Here is a 16,626-nt window from a genome sequence, read left to right on the forward strand (position 1 = left end):
TCTCTCTCCCTCACTTTTATCTCCTCTCTCTCTCTCCCGAAACTCTCTATGCAACTCTCTCACTTCTCTGCGCTATCCCCATTTTCTTTGAAAACAACACACACACACACATACAATTCTCTCTCTCTCTCTTCCTATCACTTTCTCTCCCTTTCTTTCTTCCCGAGGTCTCCCTCTCCTCTGCAACCCATCCTCATCCTCATTCCCGAGCTTAAAAACATTAGCAACCCTCCAAAGTGACGCAAGGACCTCATGAACCCGTGGCTAGAAGCCCTGTACCCCAACAATGACGTTGTCACTGTTCATTATCTTCACCGAAGTATTTCTTGATTTCCCAACGAAGGTAAGCCTCGAAATTGGTCCCTATCATTGTAGATCATGTCTAGGTTGATGGTTAGTAAGTTTTTGGATGGTTTTGGTGGTGTAGGAACTCGAAAAAACCCAAAGAAAGTCACTGTGCAAATCTGGAAATTTCCAAGCTGTGGTCATTTGGCCATATTTTCCGGCCAACTTCGGCCACTACTCGGTCCCCACTTAGTATGAATCTCTTCTCCACATTCCTAACTACATTTTGGCTTTTGAATCACTCAATTTAGTTAAGAATCAAAGAAGTTACAACGCTTTGAAAATTGCCCAAACTTTCGGTCAAAAAACCCAATTTTCAAACGAGCACCGCCCCTTTCGAGGAGTTTTCCAGCCAAACAACGATGAGTTGGTCTGTGTTCAGGGTATCAATCTCTTCATCTTGTCGAGAACTACAACTTTGGATCACTTGATTTGGTTGAGTAATGAAGAAGTTATGAGCATTTGAAAATGTGCCAAAAACCGGCCAAATCCTTGGCCTGAAATCGGGTCACCTTAACCCAAAACCCTTTAAACCCTTTTCAAAAACCCAGCTGAAACAATTGGGCTATGTAGTCGGCCCAAACCCAAAACCTAATCCCCTAACCTAGCCTAACCCAAGCCCCATTGTAGATATCGAAATTTCGGTGAAATAAATGTTGATCAATAATTAAAATTTCAACGTTCATGTGTCATATATATTTTACACATAGCATGTGACTCAACAAAAAATCAAGAATCATCAGAAAAGCCATCAAACATGACACGTGTCAACACTTGGCAGAAATGATTTATTTAATCTGATTATTTAAATCCAAAAAATCAAGTTTTGGAATTCTATAAATAGGAAGCCAAGGCATTCATTTTGGGGGGGAATTCACATACATTTTCTCTACTTCCAAATTAGAAGAGAATTCATTCCACACCAAAGCCTTGAAGCCTTGAAATTCTAAAGCTCTCAAGCAAATCCCAAAGAATCAAGAAAGCCCTCTTCGTTCTTTGTCAAAATCCTCCTTCAAGATCAAGCCTCAACGACCCTTGAAGAAACTTCCACTAATTCAAGATCAAGCCCCGACGGTTCTTGAAGAAAGTGTTCATCATTCATCATCCGTTCATCCTAAAGATCAAGCCCCGACGGCCCTTTGGATCAACAACATCAAATCTACCAATTACAAAGATAGAATCAGAGGCTAAGTTTGTAGAAGAGATTGTAACCCTTAAATCATTAATACAAAATATTATTTTGTACACGTGTTCTTGTCTCGTTCATCGCAGGAATTCCCCGTGTTTACAAATTTAGCACGCCCAGTGGGACCATTCTCTACCTCTCATCTCTATCTTTGAATCCACAAAAAAGCATAAATGGCATCAAAGAAGGCTCAAGTTGTTCTCGCGGCCAATGTAAGGAACAAGAACGTCATCATCGCAAGCGGTGTCACTTCGAGCGTCACAACTCTAAGCAGGGCAAGAGCTCTTCTGCCGCCTCTTCCACCCCTGCATAAACTCCGCCAAAGGAACAAGAGCATCCGAGGCATGAACCTGTGATCACCCTGGCCTCGCTAAGGGCGCCAAGGAAGGAAAGCCCAAGGAATTACTCTAGTTCCATGCTTTCCGATGCTGACTCAAGCGGCAGCTCAGCCATGCAAGTCATGACTACTGGAGCGACTTCAATCGATGAGCAGCTGGCTTATATGAATGAAGCAATCGTAAGGCTAACACAGATTGTGAAAGAAAAAGACCAGTAAATCGCCACACTCGTCAACCAACTAGATGCGAAGCCACGTGAATGTCGAGCAAGGGGATGATCCAGTAAAGAAGGAAAACGACGAGGATGAGGAGCCTCATACAGAGAAAGTCGAAGAGAAACTAAAGCTAGACCAATCAGCGACACTCATGGGATTTCTCTCTATCCAGCAGCTGCAGGAGATGATCGCCAGTACCATTAAGACACAGTAAGAAGGAAGTTCACATGACTCCGTACTATACTCAAAACCCTACTCCAAGAAAATTGATGCTTTGAAGATGCCGAGGGGTTATCAGCCACCAAAGTTTATGCAGTTCGATGGAAAGGGAAACCGGAAACAACATGTCGCCCATTTCATTGAAACCTGCAACAATGCTGGAATAAAGGGAGATTACCTCGCCAAACAGTTTGTACGCTCACTGAAAGGAAATGCCTTTGAGTGGTACATGAACCTGGAGCCTGAGTCCATCAACAGCTGGGAGCAATTGGAAAGGGAATTCCTCAATCGCTTTTACAGCACCCGCCGCACTGTGAGCATGCTAGAGCCGACGAACACGAAGTAATGGAGGGATGAGCCAGTCATGGACTACATCAACCGATGGCGCAATCTAAGCCTCGACTGCAAGGACAGGCTCTCGGAGATCTCTTCAATCGAGATGTGTGTCCAAGGCATGCAATGGGGGTTACACTATATCTTTTAAGGCATCAAACCACGGACCTTTGAAGAATTAGCCACCCGTGCCCATGACATGGAGTTAAGCATTGCTCATCATGAAAAAAAAGAGCCAATCACAAACTTTAAGAAGGACAAGGTGTTTGCCCTAAATGTAGATAAAACTGGGAAGAAGCCCGTCAAGAAAGTTTTTACTGTCAACACTGCGCCGCACCCAAGACAGGTACAAAAGCACCTTGAAGGAATTGGAGCAGAAGTCGTACCCTTTTCCTGACTCAAACATGGATGCAATATTAAAAGACTTGCTGGAAAAGAAGGTGATTGAGTTACCAGAATGCAAGCGCCCTGAAGAAATCAATCGCGTGAACGATCCTAGGTACTGCAAGTACCATCGTATCGTGAGCCATCCTGTTGGCAAGTGCTTCGTTCTCAAATAACTCATTATGAAGCTAGCGCAACAAGGGAAAATTGAGCTCGAGCTCGACCTCGAAGACACGGCCGCAACACATACTACTACAATTGCATTTGGATCATTCGATCCCGTGCTTCTCCAAGCGACACCTGACCATTCTTATCAATGCTCAAGTTGCACAAAACCTTCTGCGTAACCATCGCCGAGGCAAACGAACAAGATGCACATACCGATGATGAAGAATGATGGACATTGGTGACCTACAAAAAAACAATGAAACCAAAACCACAAGCCACAAGACCAAAGGTGGAACAAAGGAGAAAGCACCGTTGCCGCAACAGTAGGAAACCCAAAAGGAACGTAAAAACTGCTAAGCCAACTTATGTTAGGGAATCTATGAAGCAAGAGCCACACATTCCTATCTCCTTGCACGAGTACTTCCCAGAGGATTTCTTCCAACAGTGTACTATCGCTACATGTCACATGGTCGAAGTAGAAATGGAAGAGCCATCAAAAGGCAAAGTTATCACCACTGAGGGAGAAAAAACTTTCACACTCGAAGAAGGTCTGCCAACACACTTTAGCATCGAGGAAACGTTACAATCACCAAAGAAGATGCGAAGAGCACTGGTAGCAGTCTTGGCAAGTCCTAACGATCACGAAGTGTAAGAAAGCAAGAACGAAGTCTTGAAGGTTCGACCATATGAATGTGCCACATGCTGTGCCATCGAGGACCCAATCTACTTCACGGACGAAGACTTACTGCTAGGATCCAAGCCTCACAACCATTATCTCTTCGTTTCTAGGTACGTAAGGGAGCACAAAGTCAACCGCATGCTTGTGGATGGTGGATCAACCATAAACATCATGCCAAAGTCAACAATGACTACAATCGGCATCAAGGCGGATGAACTGTCCCTAAGTCGTCTACTAATCCAAGGTTTAATCAAGGTGGACAAAGAGCGATGGGCATGATCCGAGTGGAGATGACTATTGGTGAACTCAAGTCAAGTATGATATTCCACGTGATTGATGCAAGAATTTCCTACGGCTTGCTCTTAGGAATGCCTTAGATCCATGCGAATGGAGTAGTACCGTCCACCCTTCACCAATGCTTAAAATTCTACCGAGAAGGAGTAAAAGTGGTATATGGAGACACCAAACCATTCACTGAAGCCGAATCACATTTCGCAGACGCCAAGTTCTACATGGATGAAGACATGGTGCCCGAAGCTATTCTAAAAGAGATCAAATCCACGGGCAAAGCAACACCTAAAAAGTAGGAGTGGCAAGCCATGCCCAAGAAGCAAGAAGAAGAAGATATGCCGTCTTCAAGTAAGAAGGATGATGAGCTTGCTAAACCTGCAACAACTAAAAGGAGCAAGATACCCTCAAATGGACCAAACACACCCGTCTTCCGATACATCCCAATGTCGAGAAGAAAGAATGGTCAATCTTCGTTCGAAACTAGAGCAAGCAAAGCTGATGCACAGCAGCACAGGGATAATGTAAAGTTGCTCAAGACGAATGCAGTTTTGCCTCTGACACGGCTAGGCGACGCTAAGGTTGCAAGACTACCACAAGGCTTCATAAAAGCTCTACCAAAGGGGATGGAACCAAGCTTTCTCCCAACCAAGAGGACCGAAGAAGGTTTTGATCAAAACGCTTATAAACTCATGTCGAAAGCTGGGTACGACTTCGCTTCTTCTTCGAATCCTGGAAAGAATGTTTCAAACACCGTCAACAATAAAGAACGTGACCTCACGGAGACCCAAAAGAAGTTGAAGAAGCATGGTTACGGAGTTAACAACAACAAAGCTGGACTTGGCTTCACACCAAATGCACCCGTGAAGATTTCAAGCAAAGCGAAAAATGCTAGCACCCAACACATCAGTGTGAGCATTGAACAAGATTAAGCGGAGCCTAAATCCGCCCCTCGGACGTCAGTCTTTGATAGGATGAATCGTTCAAGACCCAGAACGTCAACACTTAATCGTATTGGTGGTCAAAACCGAACCTCTGTCTTCAAGAAGCTTAACATGCCAACATCCCAAAGCTCTGTTTTTGAAAGGTTGTCAAAACCTAAGAAGCAAAGCAACATGGCTAGCTCTCCTCCTCGTCGGTCAGCTTTGGATAGGCTTGAAGAAACCAAGAAGCTTTCTAGAAAGAGGAAGACAACGCCAAATGAAGAAAAGCTTGACAGTCTAGCAGGAAAAGATGATGTTCAAAGCTTGATTCCTTTAAGGATGAAGCGCCAAGCAACTTTAGAGGTTGACACAAAAGGACCACTGAAGGTAAAAAGGTGCACCATCATCTACACCAACCAATCTTCATGCCAACAAACCCAAGAGAACGGCATTGAAAATGAGGCCCAATAAGACAAAGAAGACGAAATCCCAAAAAAAGACGTCACTTCTGGCTCTGTCAACTCAAAATCTTCACCTCAATCGCTGAGGGCATGCTCCAAAACCATGCCAGTCAAGCCGAGTAAAGTTGAAGGATGGACTCATGTCATTCCAAAGAAACTACACAAGAAGCATATGTCTTCTCCACAAGTGCACCAATCGGAAAATAGGCAAAACAGCTTTCACCAACCTCCAAAGCAATGTGAAAGTGTTGAAGATCAGGAAATTTCGACACAAAGATCGACCATGCGTGATCTCTTCTTCCTCAGAAAACTATTCAGCCACTCGGTCAAGGCTCCTTGCTATAAAGATTTCAAGGAACGCCTCTCCAGGTAGCAACCATCTCTTCCACAAGTTCACCATTGGGAAAGGGGGCAAAGCAGCTCCTGTCAACCTCCAGAATAATGTGAAAGTGTTGGAGATAATGAAACTTTGACACGAAGATCATCCATCCCCATCGCGATGCATGACCTCTTCCCAGAAGACTTCTTCAACTACTTAGTCAAGGCTCCTTGATATGAAGATTGCGAGGGACTCTCCCAGATCGCTTGAAAAACTAACACGACAGCTCCTCGCCTGCATGAGCCTAAACTATACATGGCACCAATGCTCCTTATTCGCACGAGCCTAAACTGCATGAACCAAAGCTCCTAGCCCGCAAGAGCATAAATTGTGTACGGAAAAATCATCATCAAAATCACTGTTAAAACCATCACTCATTTGAACTACGTTTTAACTTGATCTCTTCTTCGAAGGGTACGTAGGCAACTCGAACATTTAACTTCGAGTTCAGTCACATCAAATTAAAAAATATATATATATATATATATTTAAATGTTTTACTAATGAAAGTCAATTTCATTACCAAAAATAAATAAATAAATAATATATATATATATATATATATACATAAATAAAATAAAGAAAAAAAATGTATACATGTTAGAGCGGGTCTTTCTACACTTAAGACCCATGCCAAACCAAAGAAAACAGAAGTCAAGATCCTAAAAAAGATGAACCCAAATGCCTTCAAAGAAAATGGTAGATCTGCTTTCGTCTTCTCTTGTCCACTTTCATGTCCTTCCGCGACTCAGATCAAGCTCATCGAAATCTTCCATCTGCACATCATCCGCTTCTTACTCACCCAAAGTTACAATTTGCAGTTTTAGAGATTTGGCCAGCTTCAGAGCATAATTAACCATTGTTGGTTTCTCGTCAAATAGATTGTACAATTGAAGCATGAAGTTCGCATCCAAGGCCTCGTCCGGTTCCAATTGGAAGCACGACTCGTCAAGCTCGTTTACTGGAGTCAGAATCAATTCGAACTCGAAGTGCAGCTCCAGAAGCTTTGCGAACTCTTGGAGTTGATTTCCAATGGTGAATAGTGAGGTCAACAGAGAAATACCCAAGATCACAAGCTTCCTGAATTTAGAAGATGTGAAAACGTGAGTAATGGCGATGGTCTGCATTATCGAAATCAGGTACTTCGGGCGGAAAGGGGGGCCGTTGATGCGATGCTAGATGAGGGTTTTGATTAAGAAGCTTATGGATTTGCAGAGGTCGAAGCACGGCGACGATTTGATGAGGGATACCGTGAGGGTCTTCTGATGCTTCCAACTGACAAGGCTCTTCTATATGACCCTGTCTTCCGTCCTTTTATGAAAAGATATGTTGTGGGTGTGATGATTGAATTCGTTGATCGAACGGAGGAGGCGAAGTCTGTGGCTGTGCTCAGTGGTGGTGCTTGGTGGTGTTAGTGGTGGAGCTTCTTCTTCTGTCTCCTCACCTCCTTCTTCGGCCCTCAACACACTTCCCCCGATGCTCCAAATATCTGCTCCATCTTCTGAGTTCAGCCCTCCTTCTTAGCATCCACCAACTTCAGTGACCACCGTCAAACGACTAGCCGGTCATGAAGCTCGACGCCTTACATTTTGCCTCAAGCTCCAGTTGCTTCTGCACCTCCGCCATGGCTGCTGCCTTTGAATGTGATCAACAAAACCAAAGTTTATCAACTCACAACCAAAGACCTCCCCCATCTTCTTGCCTCTACTACTGCATTTGAATCGGAGAAGAACTTCAATGACCGCTGTCAAACGACTAACCGATCGTGAAACTCGACGCTTTGTACCACCTCAGTACCTCCAACTTCACATTTCTCGCTGTAGGTGGCCGCATTTCATCCGATGCAGCGCACATATATATATATAAATCATAAAAAATAAATAAATAAAATTGGTGCAGTAACTGTGCAAATGATGGTCTCCAGAGAAGCAAATGAAAATGGTCCGCATGCGGAGAGTGCAGTACAGCGAGGAAGCCCACTGAGGAATCCAGCCATGCCATCTTCAAGCCACTATTCACAAGTGCATGCTACTATTAGCAAGTCAAGAATGAAAAGGGAAATAGGTCGTGGCGACAGAATGATGCTTCTAGTCACCATCTAAAAGGAAATGGTGCACTAGTCACCATCTAAAAGGAAATGGGTGCATCAGGCACCGTCTAAAAAAAATTATAAAAAAAAGAAGTAACACATCTTAGTCAAATATATATTTTAGCACAACATACTGGATAAAATAAAGCATGTCCATTGATATCTCAGAGAAATTACAAGTGCATAAAAAAAAAGGAAAAGAAAAGCAAAAGAAAAAAAAGAGGGAGCCTTCACAAAGGTCACTTATGTGAAGCCTCAGTACTTAAACCTTTGTACTCAGCGGAATCCTAGAAGAGGGAGGCATTGAAGATAGATTATTTGGCGGAATCCAGATGACGAAGGCAAAAAGGACGTCTGGAATGCATCCACAAACTTCCGATGGTCATTTTGAATCCGACCTTCGGAGTCCAGCAACTGATCAAGCTTACTCTTTATGCCCAACGAATAACTATTTGCAAGCACATGCAACTCTCTATTCTCGAGCTTGAGCTGTCTGATCTCTTGATTAAGAGCTGCCACCTCGGCTGTCAATGATTCAACTTGGCGAGTTCGAACAAGTAAGCGTTGGCCCGTGTTGGAAACAGAGTTCGCACATTGGACACTGAGAGCCTGGGAATCTTGAACAGCTAACTCATCGGACCGTCGTGAAAGTATCATATTATCTCTAGGAGCGATGAGATTCCTAGCTACAACCGCAGCCGTTGTTGCATCCCTCATCACAGAGTCTTCAACTGTAAGAGAGCCATTAGAAGAAAAGAAGGACGAGCGCCATATATTACCCTGATGCGATGCACTTGTGTCACTGCTGAGACTCAAATCTAAGCAAATGTTAGACAGGTTAGCCATTTCCAAAAATATGGTAAAAGAAAAGGGTTAGGGTGAGTAAAATCTCATAAATACAGCAAAGACAATTTTCAAGGGCGGGCAATCTTCAAAGTGTGCATGTTGAATACAATTGACACCTCTTTAAAAAGAAGAAGCAACACAACCATTTGTTCAAAAAAAAAATCGAAGAGACACCACTTTTCGAATTTCAAAACCCGGATTTTCCTACGTAAAGTCCATCAACACTTTTCAGACGCAGTCTCAGCTTTCGGCTATCACGTGCAACTTTGTCAGAGATCACTGACAAACTTGAAAACGTGTGAAGTCCATTATTCCAACTACCACACTTTTGGTCGACAAGCGTGGGTGACAAGGCCACATCCACACTGTCACTTGCTATCAGGAAATCACCATATAATTCAACCTCCATCAAGGCACACATCCAAAACGCCTGACTCTTCTCCTTTGCCGAATGCATTTGCAACCAACCCTTCAACATACTTAGTTTTCTTCCTCCTTGAAAATACAAACGCATGACTATTCTTCCTTTCCAAGAATACATCTGCAACTAAAACCTCTCAACATACTCAGTTTTCTTCCTCCTTGGAAATACCTCTTCAACCAAGTCACACAAGAACAAAGGTATCTCATATCACTGGGGTTGAGAGTAAGAGTATCTCATAGCATGCTTTCTCCCTATCCTTTTCTTTGTCCTCCCTCTTCACTGCAGGACAAGGAGAAAGAGAGCAATCAACCGGCACTTGGAGTCAACCTTCCGATTTGGAACCGACTGCTTGGAAACCCCTTCCCTGGTTGCTTACCTAGCATTGCCTTCAACTTATCTTCAACCATTGATGTACTTCCAAGGAAGACACCACATCTGCCTGGAAAACAAATGATGCAAGTGAAGATGGTACATCGAAGCATGTGGAGACAAGCGCAACAAAATACGTGCTGGTTTATTCGCTACTTCTTAAAAAGCAAGAGTATCTCACATCATGCAATTTCTCTGTTCTTTCCTTTGTCCTTGTTCTTACCTGCAAAGACAAGGATAAAGAAAACAATATGTCAGAACCTCCACTCAAGCTCCTGATAAGGAACCGACTGCCTGGAACCTTTCTGATTGCTCACCCAGCACTGCTCTCAAAGTACCCATTGTCTCAAGATCATATGCTTCCAAAGAAGATACCACATCCGCCTGGAGAACAGAAAAGGCAAGTGAAAATGATGTATCAAAGTATGTGGAAACAAGCGCAACAAATACATATGCTGATCATCCGATACTTCTTCAAAAGTAAAAGTATCTCATATCATCAGGGTCGAAAGCAAAGGTATCTCATATCATGCTTTTCCCCTATCCTTTCTTTTGCCCTTACTCTTGCCTGCAGAACAAGGAGAAAGGAAGCAATCAGTCGAAGCCTGAAATTAAACGTCCGATCAGGAACTGATTGCCTGGAACCTTTGCCTGGTTGCTTACCTAGCATTGCTCTTGAGTGATCATCTTCAACTGTTGACAGGTATCGAATTTCCTCAGCAAATACTTCAAGACAGTTGATATGGTGCTGGCTCTTTACACTGAAGCTGCCAAGCATGGATGAGTGGCTGAAAAGTGATGCTCTGAAGGACCATTCAAAGGCAAAGGTTTGCGCACCACTCCGGCTACGCAAAAGAAACAAGCAGAGAAGAATGCAGCACGATGAGCTGGAACAAATCGTTATGGCAGGACACCATTCTCAGCAAAACTGCATAATCCAGACGGAGGAGTCTAAGTCAAATCCAAGCCCACCATTGTTGCTATAATCAAAGAGCTCGAAAAGCTTCAACAACCTTTCGTTGGTACTGTCGCCGAAAAGCAAAATCTCGACAACCCTTGAAGATCATACCGTTAACCAAATTGCTCAGGGTTCATATGAAAATGCTGCAAACTTCCTTGATCTTTCAAAGCAAATTCTTTGCAACATCTGACCTTATCCCCTAATCTTCTTCAATATGAATGAAAAAAAAAATTGAACAAAGAAACAAGCCATCACCTCCGCCTCATGCCTGCCTGCCAGGTGTTCAAACCCTGAAAACTACTCAAGATCAATCCCCAACGGCCCTTGAATAAATCACAAGTCCGATTCAAGATCAAGTATCCACCACCCTTGAATCAAATCCAGTTCAAGATTAAGTCTGTGGAAAGTCCTTTGGAGGAAACAAAAAAACCCTCTAACCTAGTTCAAGATCAAAGCTGTGGAAAGTCAACAAGCGCAACAAAATACGTGCCAATTCATCCATTACCAAAGCCAAAGATCACCTATCACATGAAGCTCCTTGTGGTCTAAATTTCATCCAAGATCAAGCCTCAACGGCCCTTGAAGAAATTTCAAACAAAATTCAAGAACAAGCTTCAACGGCACTTGAAGAAACACCCAGCCCAATTCAAGATCAAGCCTCAACGACCCTTGGATTGACACCTACATTAAGGGACTTCAAAACACATCTTTTACACGTGACAAGCACATGTATGCGACACGCCTTGAAGTTGAGGCATTTGTAGACATCGAAATTTCGGTGAAATAAATGTTGATCAATAATTAAAATTTCAATGTTCACGTGTCACATAAATTTTACACATAGCATGTGACTCAACAAAAAATCGAGAATCATCAGAAAAGCCATCAAACATGACACGTGTCAACACTTGGCAAAAATGATTTATTTCATCTGATTATTTAAATCCAAAAAATCAAGTTTTGGAATTCTATAAATAGGAAGTCAAGGCATTCATTTTGGGGGGAATTCACATACATTTTCTCTACTTCCAAATTAAAAGAGAATTCATACCACACCAAAACCTTGAAGCCTCAAAATTCTAAAGCTCTCAAGCAAATCCCGAAGAATCAAGAAAGCCCTCTTTGTTCTTCGTCAAAATCCTCATTCAAGATCAAGCCCCAACGGCCCTTGAAGAAACTTCCACTAATTCAAGATCAAGCCCCGACGGCCCTTTAGATCAACAACATCAAATCTACCCATTACAAAGATAGAATCAGATGCTAAATTTGTAGAAGAGATTGTAACCCTTAAATCATTAATACAAAATATTATTTTGTACACGTGTTCTTGTCTCATTCATCGCACAAATTCCCGTGTTTACACCCATTTCTATTAACCCAAGCCTTGCGGCCCAAATGACCCAAACCCTTTGAACCTAGGGCCTTCGGCCCACTAAACCCTTTAACCTAAACCTAACCCTAAGCCCAACCCGGTGGAATATTCCATGGAAAAATACCCGGTGGAATATTCCATGGTAATTTGACTTCCTGAATCCGTTTCCGACGTCCGTTTTTCCAAATTCAATTGTTATAATATAGTTTTAATAATTGGACCCTTTATGTGCTTAAGGGCAATTATTGTGGTGTTTCCGTGTTCGCTAGTTTGCGTGGCTCTTCGGCGGCTAAATATCTATGAGTGGACCCCTTCTAAAAATGCATGTTTTAATAGTAGAAATGCATGCATGGAAAAGCATGATTTACAATTATGTACTATGAAACGCTTTGAGATAACATGCTTACTGAAGCTATTTTGAATTATTAGTATTTTTTCTATAACCCGTGTTCTTATAAAATATATGATGGATGACGAAATGATATTTAGAACATGTTTAGAACACCTCTTTATAGTATAGATGATGGATGACTTTATACTATGAAGTTTTTTTGCAAATGTATATATGTTCAATGGTTTTGTACTTACCTAGTGGTCCCTATTCCGCTGCAGGACAAAGGGATAGATTATGGTCCGTCCCGGGCGATGGTTATGGTGTTAGCATAGGGCCTGAAGTGTTTTTCCTCTGGCTATTAGCACAGGGACAGGGAACCGGCATGGGGCCTGGAGAGTTATCGGACATTCACTAGTTATTATTATATATACAAGTTATGATTTGAGACATTGCACGACATGCTAGGTTTCGGAAAACCTATGTTTATCATGATATATGTGTGTTTTCATAAAACCTGGGAGTTAGTAAGTTGATAACTGTTTTAGTGTGTGTGTGTGTATATATATATATATATCAACTTGGTCCACTCATGTTTGTTTTGTGCCCCCTTCAGGATTTAGAATCGAGGCATACAATCCCGACGTCAAGGCACTTCTACATCAGTATCTTCGAGTCCTCTCGGTGTAGGACCCACTCCTTTGTTCATTCAATTTTATATTAATTATTTAAGCGTTCTAGATTAGTTGTGTGCTCTGAACAAGTTCCTGAAATGCATATTCATTATTTATATATTTATAAGTCTTATCTATCCCTTGTTTTCAGCATTTGCACTCAATAAATGGCTTTCGTCACCCTTGAGTGTCAGCCAGCACGTGCCTATTCTAGTATTCGAGGAATATCGAGATCGGGGGGTGTCAGAGAGAGAGAGATTGTATATTTTCTGTTCATCAAATTATTCACGAGTACTCTCTATCCGTCTCCAAGCTTTAGTAAATCTCCAAATGTCACATGTTACGCCATAATCCTAGACATTGACATGCAATGAAAAGAATCAGCATGTACAACTACTATAACTAATTAAGATCACCAATATTAATTAAAACTTGATTAGAAAAGAGAGACCAATTGATCATAATTTTAATCCTCCAAATTAACAAGGATAAATACACAAGCAAGTATTTTCTATTGCAAAAGTCGGCTTTGCCGTAAATGGATGATCATTGATGCATAAAGAAGGCATCTTCTACCACCATAATTAAAATAAAATTTTGTTATTCTTAATTAGCATATTGTAGACATCGAAATTTCGGTAAATAAATGTTGACCGTTAAATCAAAAGTTTCAACGCTCATGTATTACATAAATTTTACACGTAGCGTATGACTCAACGAAAATTGAAATAAGTTGGAAAAGTCATCAAATAAGACACGTGTCAACACTTGGCAGAAACGACTTATTTCATCTGGGATATTATATTCAAAATTAGGCCTTGTAAAATTCTATAAATACAAACCTATTTCATTCATTTAAGGGAACCAATTCATATTACACCTTGAAGCTCTGAAACTCCGAAGCTCTCAAGCATCCAGGTTCCCGAAGAATCAAGAAAGCCTTCTTCATTCTTCGTTCATTGTTCTTTCAAGATCAAGCCCCGACGGCCCTTGAAGAAAACATCATCGTTCATCATTCGTTCATCCAAGATCAAGCCCCAACGGCCCTTTGGATCAACAACGTCGACAAATCCACACACATCCAACCGTTCTTCAAGATTAAGCCCAAAAGCCCTTGAAGATCTGTTCATCACTGTTTCTTCAAGATTAAGCTCAAAAGCCCTTGAAGATCCGCTCATCACCGTTATTCAAGATCAAGCCTCAAACGGCCCTTGAAGAAACATTCATCCTCAAGATCAAGCCCTAACGGCTCCTCGAAGATCCGCTCAAATCCACCTTCAAAGATCAAGCCCACGGCCCTTTGAAGAAACTTCCAACAGTTCATCCAAGATCAAGCCCCGACGGCCCTTGGATCAACGAAACATCCACAAATACACACCTTACGGAGATCGAATCAGAGGACCAAATTTGAGAGAGATTGTAACCCAAAATCATCAAATACAAATATTTGTTTGTGCACGTTGTTCTTGTCTCTTTCATTTCAAGAATTTTCCGTGTTCACAAATTGGCACGCCCGGTGGGACAATCTCTACCTCTCATCTCTTTCTCCGTTCAAGGAATCCAAGCACACCTCAAAGTCAATGGCATCAAGCAAGGGATAAGCCGTTCTTGCAACCACTGAGGGAAGGATCTTAAGTACTTCTGCCGCAAACGGACAATCCATTGGCGCCACAACCGCTCCTCAACATGCCACTTCAAAATTGGTGCCGCTAAAAGAGCAAGGGGAGCATCCAAGGTGTGAGTATGTCATCAACCTGACCTCGCTGGGGGCACCGAAGCATGATGTTGGGGCACACAAGATGACATCCCAAAGCAGCCAACGACGTTCTTCATCAGCATCCTGGATGTCTAAAGGAAAGTCACGTCTATTGGTCGCACAAGTCATGACTATCGGCGTTACCTCCGTTGAAGAACAACTGGCTCAAATGAATGAAGCGATCGCAAGGCTAACACGGATTGTTGAAGAAAAAGACTTGCAAATCGCTGCACTCGTCAGCCGACTGGAGCCACAGGACGACGAGAACCCCGACCCAGAGAATGATCCACTAAAGAGAATAGATGACGAAGAAAATGAGCCTCAGGTGGAGAAAAACGATGTGAAGCCGAAGCCAGACCAAGCAGCGGCACTCATGGGATCTCTTTCTATCCAGCAGCTGCAAGAGATGATCACCAACACCATCAAGGCACAGTACGAAGGGAGCTCATATACCTCCGGGTTGTACTCGAAGCCGTATTCAAAGAAGATCGACGCCTTAAGGATGTCGATGGGTTATTAACCACCAAAGTTCATGCAATTTGATGGAAAGGGAAACCTGAAATAGCACGTTGCCCACTTCGTTGAAACTTGCAACAACGCAGGAACCGAAGGGGACTACCTCGCCAAGCAGTTTGTGCGCTCGCTGAAAGGAAACACCTTTGAGTGGTACACGGATCTGGAGCCTGAGTCCATCAACAGTTGGGAGCAATTGGAGCGGGAATTCCTCAATCGCTTCTACAACACCCGCCGCACTGTAAGCATGCTAGAGCTAACAAGCACAAAGCAGTGGAAGGACGAGCCAGTCATTGACTACATCAACAGATGGGGCACTCTAAGCCTCGACTGTAAAGACAGGCTCTCGGAAACCTCTTCAATCGAGATGTGCATCCAAGGCATGCAATGGGGTTTGCAATACATCCTTCAAGGCATTAAACCACGGACTTTCGAGGAATTGGCCACTCGCGCCCATGACATGGAGTTGAGCATCGCCCATCATGGGAAGAAAGAACCGATCGCCGACTACAAGAACGACAAAGTTCTAGGGCCAAAGTTGGAGAAGACTGCGTGGAAACCCACCAAGGAAACAATGACGGTTAACACAGCTCCCTTCAAAATCCCTACACGAGGCAAGGCGATTCAAACCGAAGTTTTTCGTGATCAAGAGATGCGTAGATGCACTTTGAAGGAGCTTGAGGAGATGACTTATCCATTCCCCAACTCTGATGTGGTTGCCATGTTAGAAGACTTGCTGGAAAAGAAGGTGATTGGTTTGCCTGAGTGCAAACGGCCAGAAGAGATGAATCGCACTGACAGTCCAAGGTACTGTAAATTCCACCGCTTCATCAGTCATCCGACAGAAAAATGTTTCGTGCTGAAAGATCTCATCATGAAGCTGGCTCAGAAAGGAATCATCGAGCTAGATCTTGACGATGTTGTGAAGTCAAACTACACCACCTTCACTTCTGGCTCTTCCGACTCAAAGTTTTCACCTCAACCGCTAGGGGCATCCTCCAAGACAAGCAAAGTTGAAGGATGGACTTAAGTCACTCCTAAGAAATTGCACAAGAAGCATACGTCTCCTCCAAAAGTCCGCCAATCGGAAAGGGGGTAAAGCAACTCTTGTCAACCTTCAAAGCAACGTGAACGTGTTGAAGATGATGAAATTTCGACACGTAGATCGTCTATCCCCATCACGATGCGTGATTTCTTTCCTGAAGACTTCTTCAATCACTCAGTTAAAGCTCCTTGCTATGAAGATTGCGAGGAACGGCTCTCCCGGATCGCTTGACGAACCAACAAAGCTCCTTGTCCGCACGAGCCTAAACTGTAGGACACGAAGCTCCTCACCTGCATGAGCCTAAACTGCATGGCACAAATGCTCCTTG

General features: G+C 42.9%; 1 protein-coding gene across 1 annotated transcript in view; it reads left to right on the plus strand.

Annotated features, from left to right (window-relative positions):
* LOC126617238 (uncharacterized) overlaps window positions 1-16,626 on the plus strand; it is an 88,260-nt gene that overhangs the window by 70,851 nt on the left and 783 nt on the right. Inside the window, exon 2 of the mRNA XM_050285261.1 lies at window positions 16,002-16,180. Within this exon, the coding sequence (XP_050141218.1) occupies window positions 16,002-16,180 (179 nt within the window). The remainder of the gene's footprint in view (window positions 1-16,001; window positions 16,181-16,626) is intronic.

The sequence above is a fragment of the Malus sylvestris genome, chromosome 3, assembly GCF_916048215.2.
Source record: "Malus sylvestris chromosome 3, drMalSylv7.2, whole genome shotgun sequence".
Taxonomy (NCBI): domain Eukaryota; kingdom Viridiplantae; phylum Streptophyta; class Magnoliopsida; order Rosales; family Rosaceae; genus Malus; species Malus sylvestris.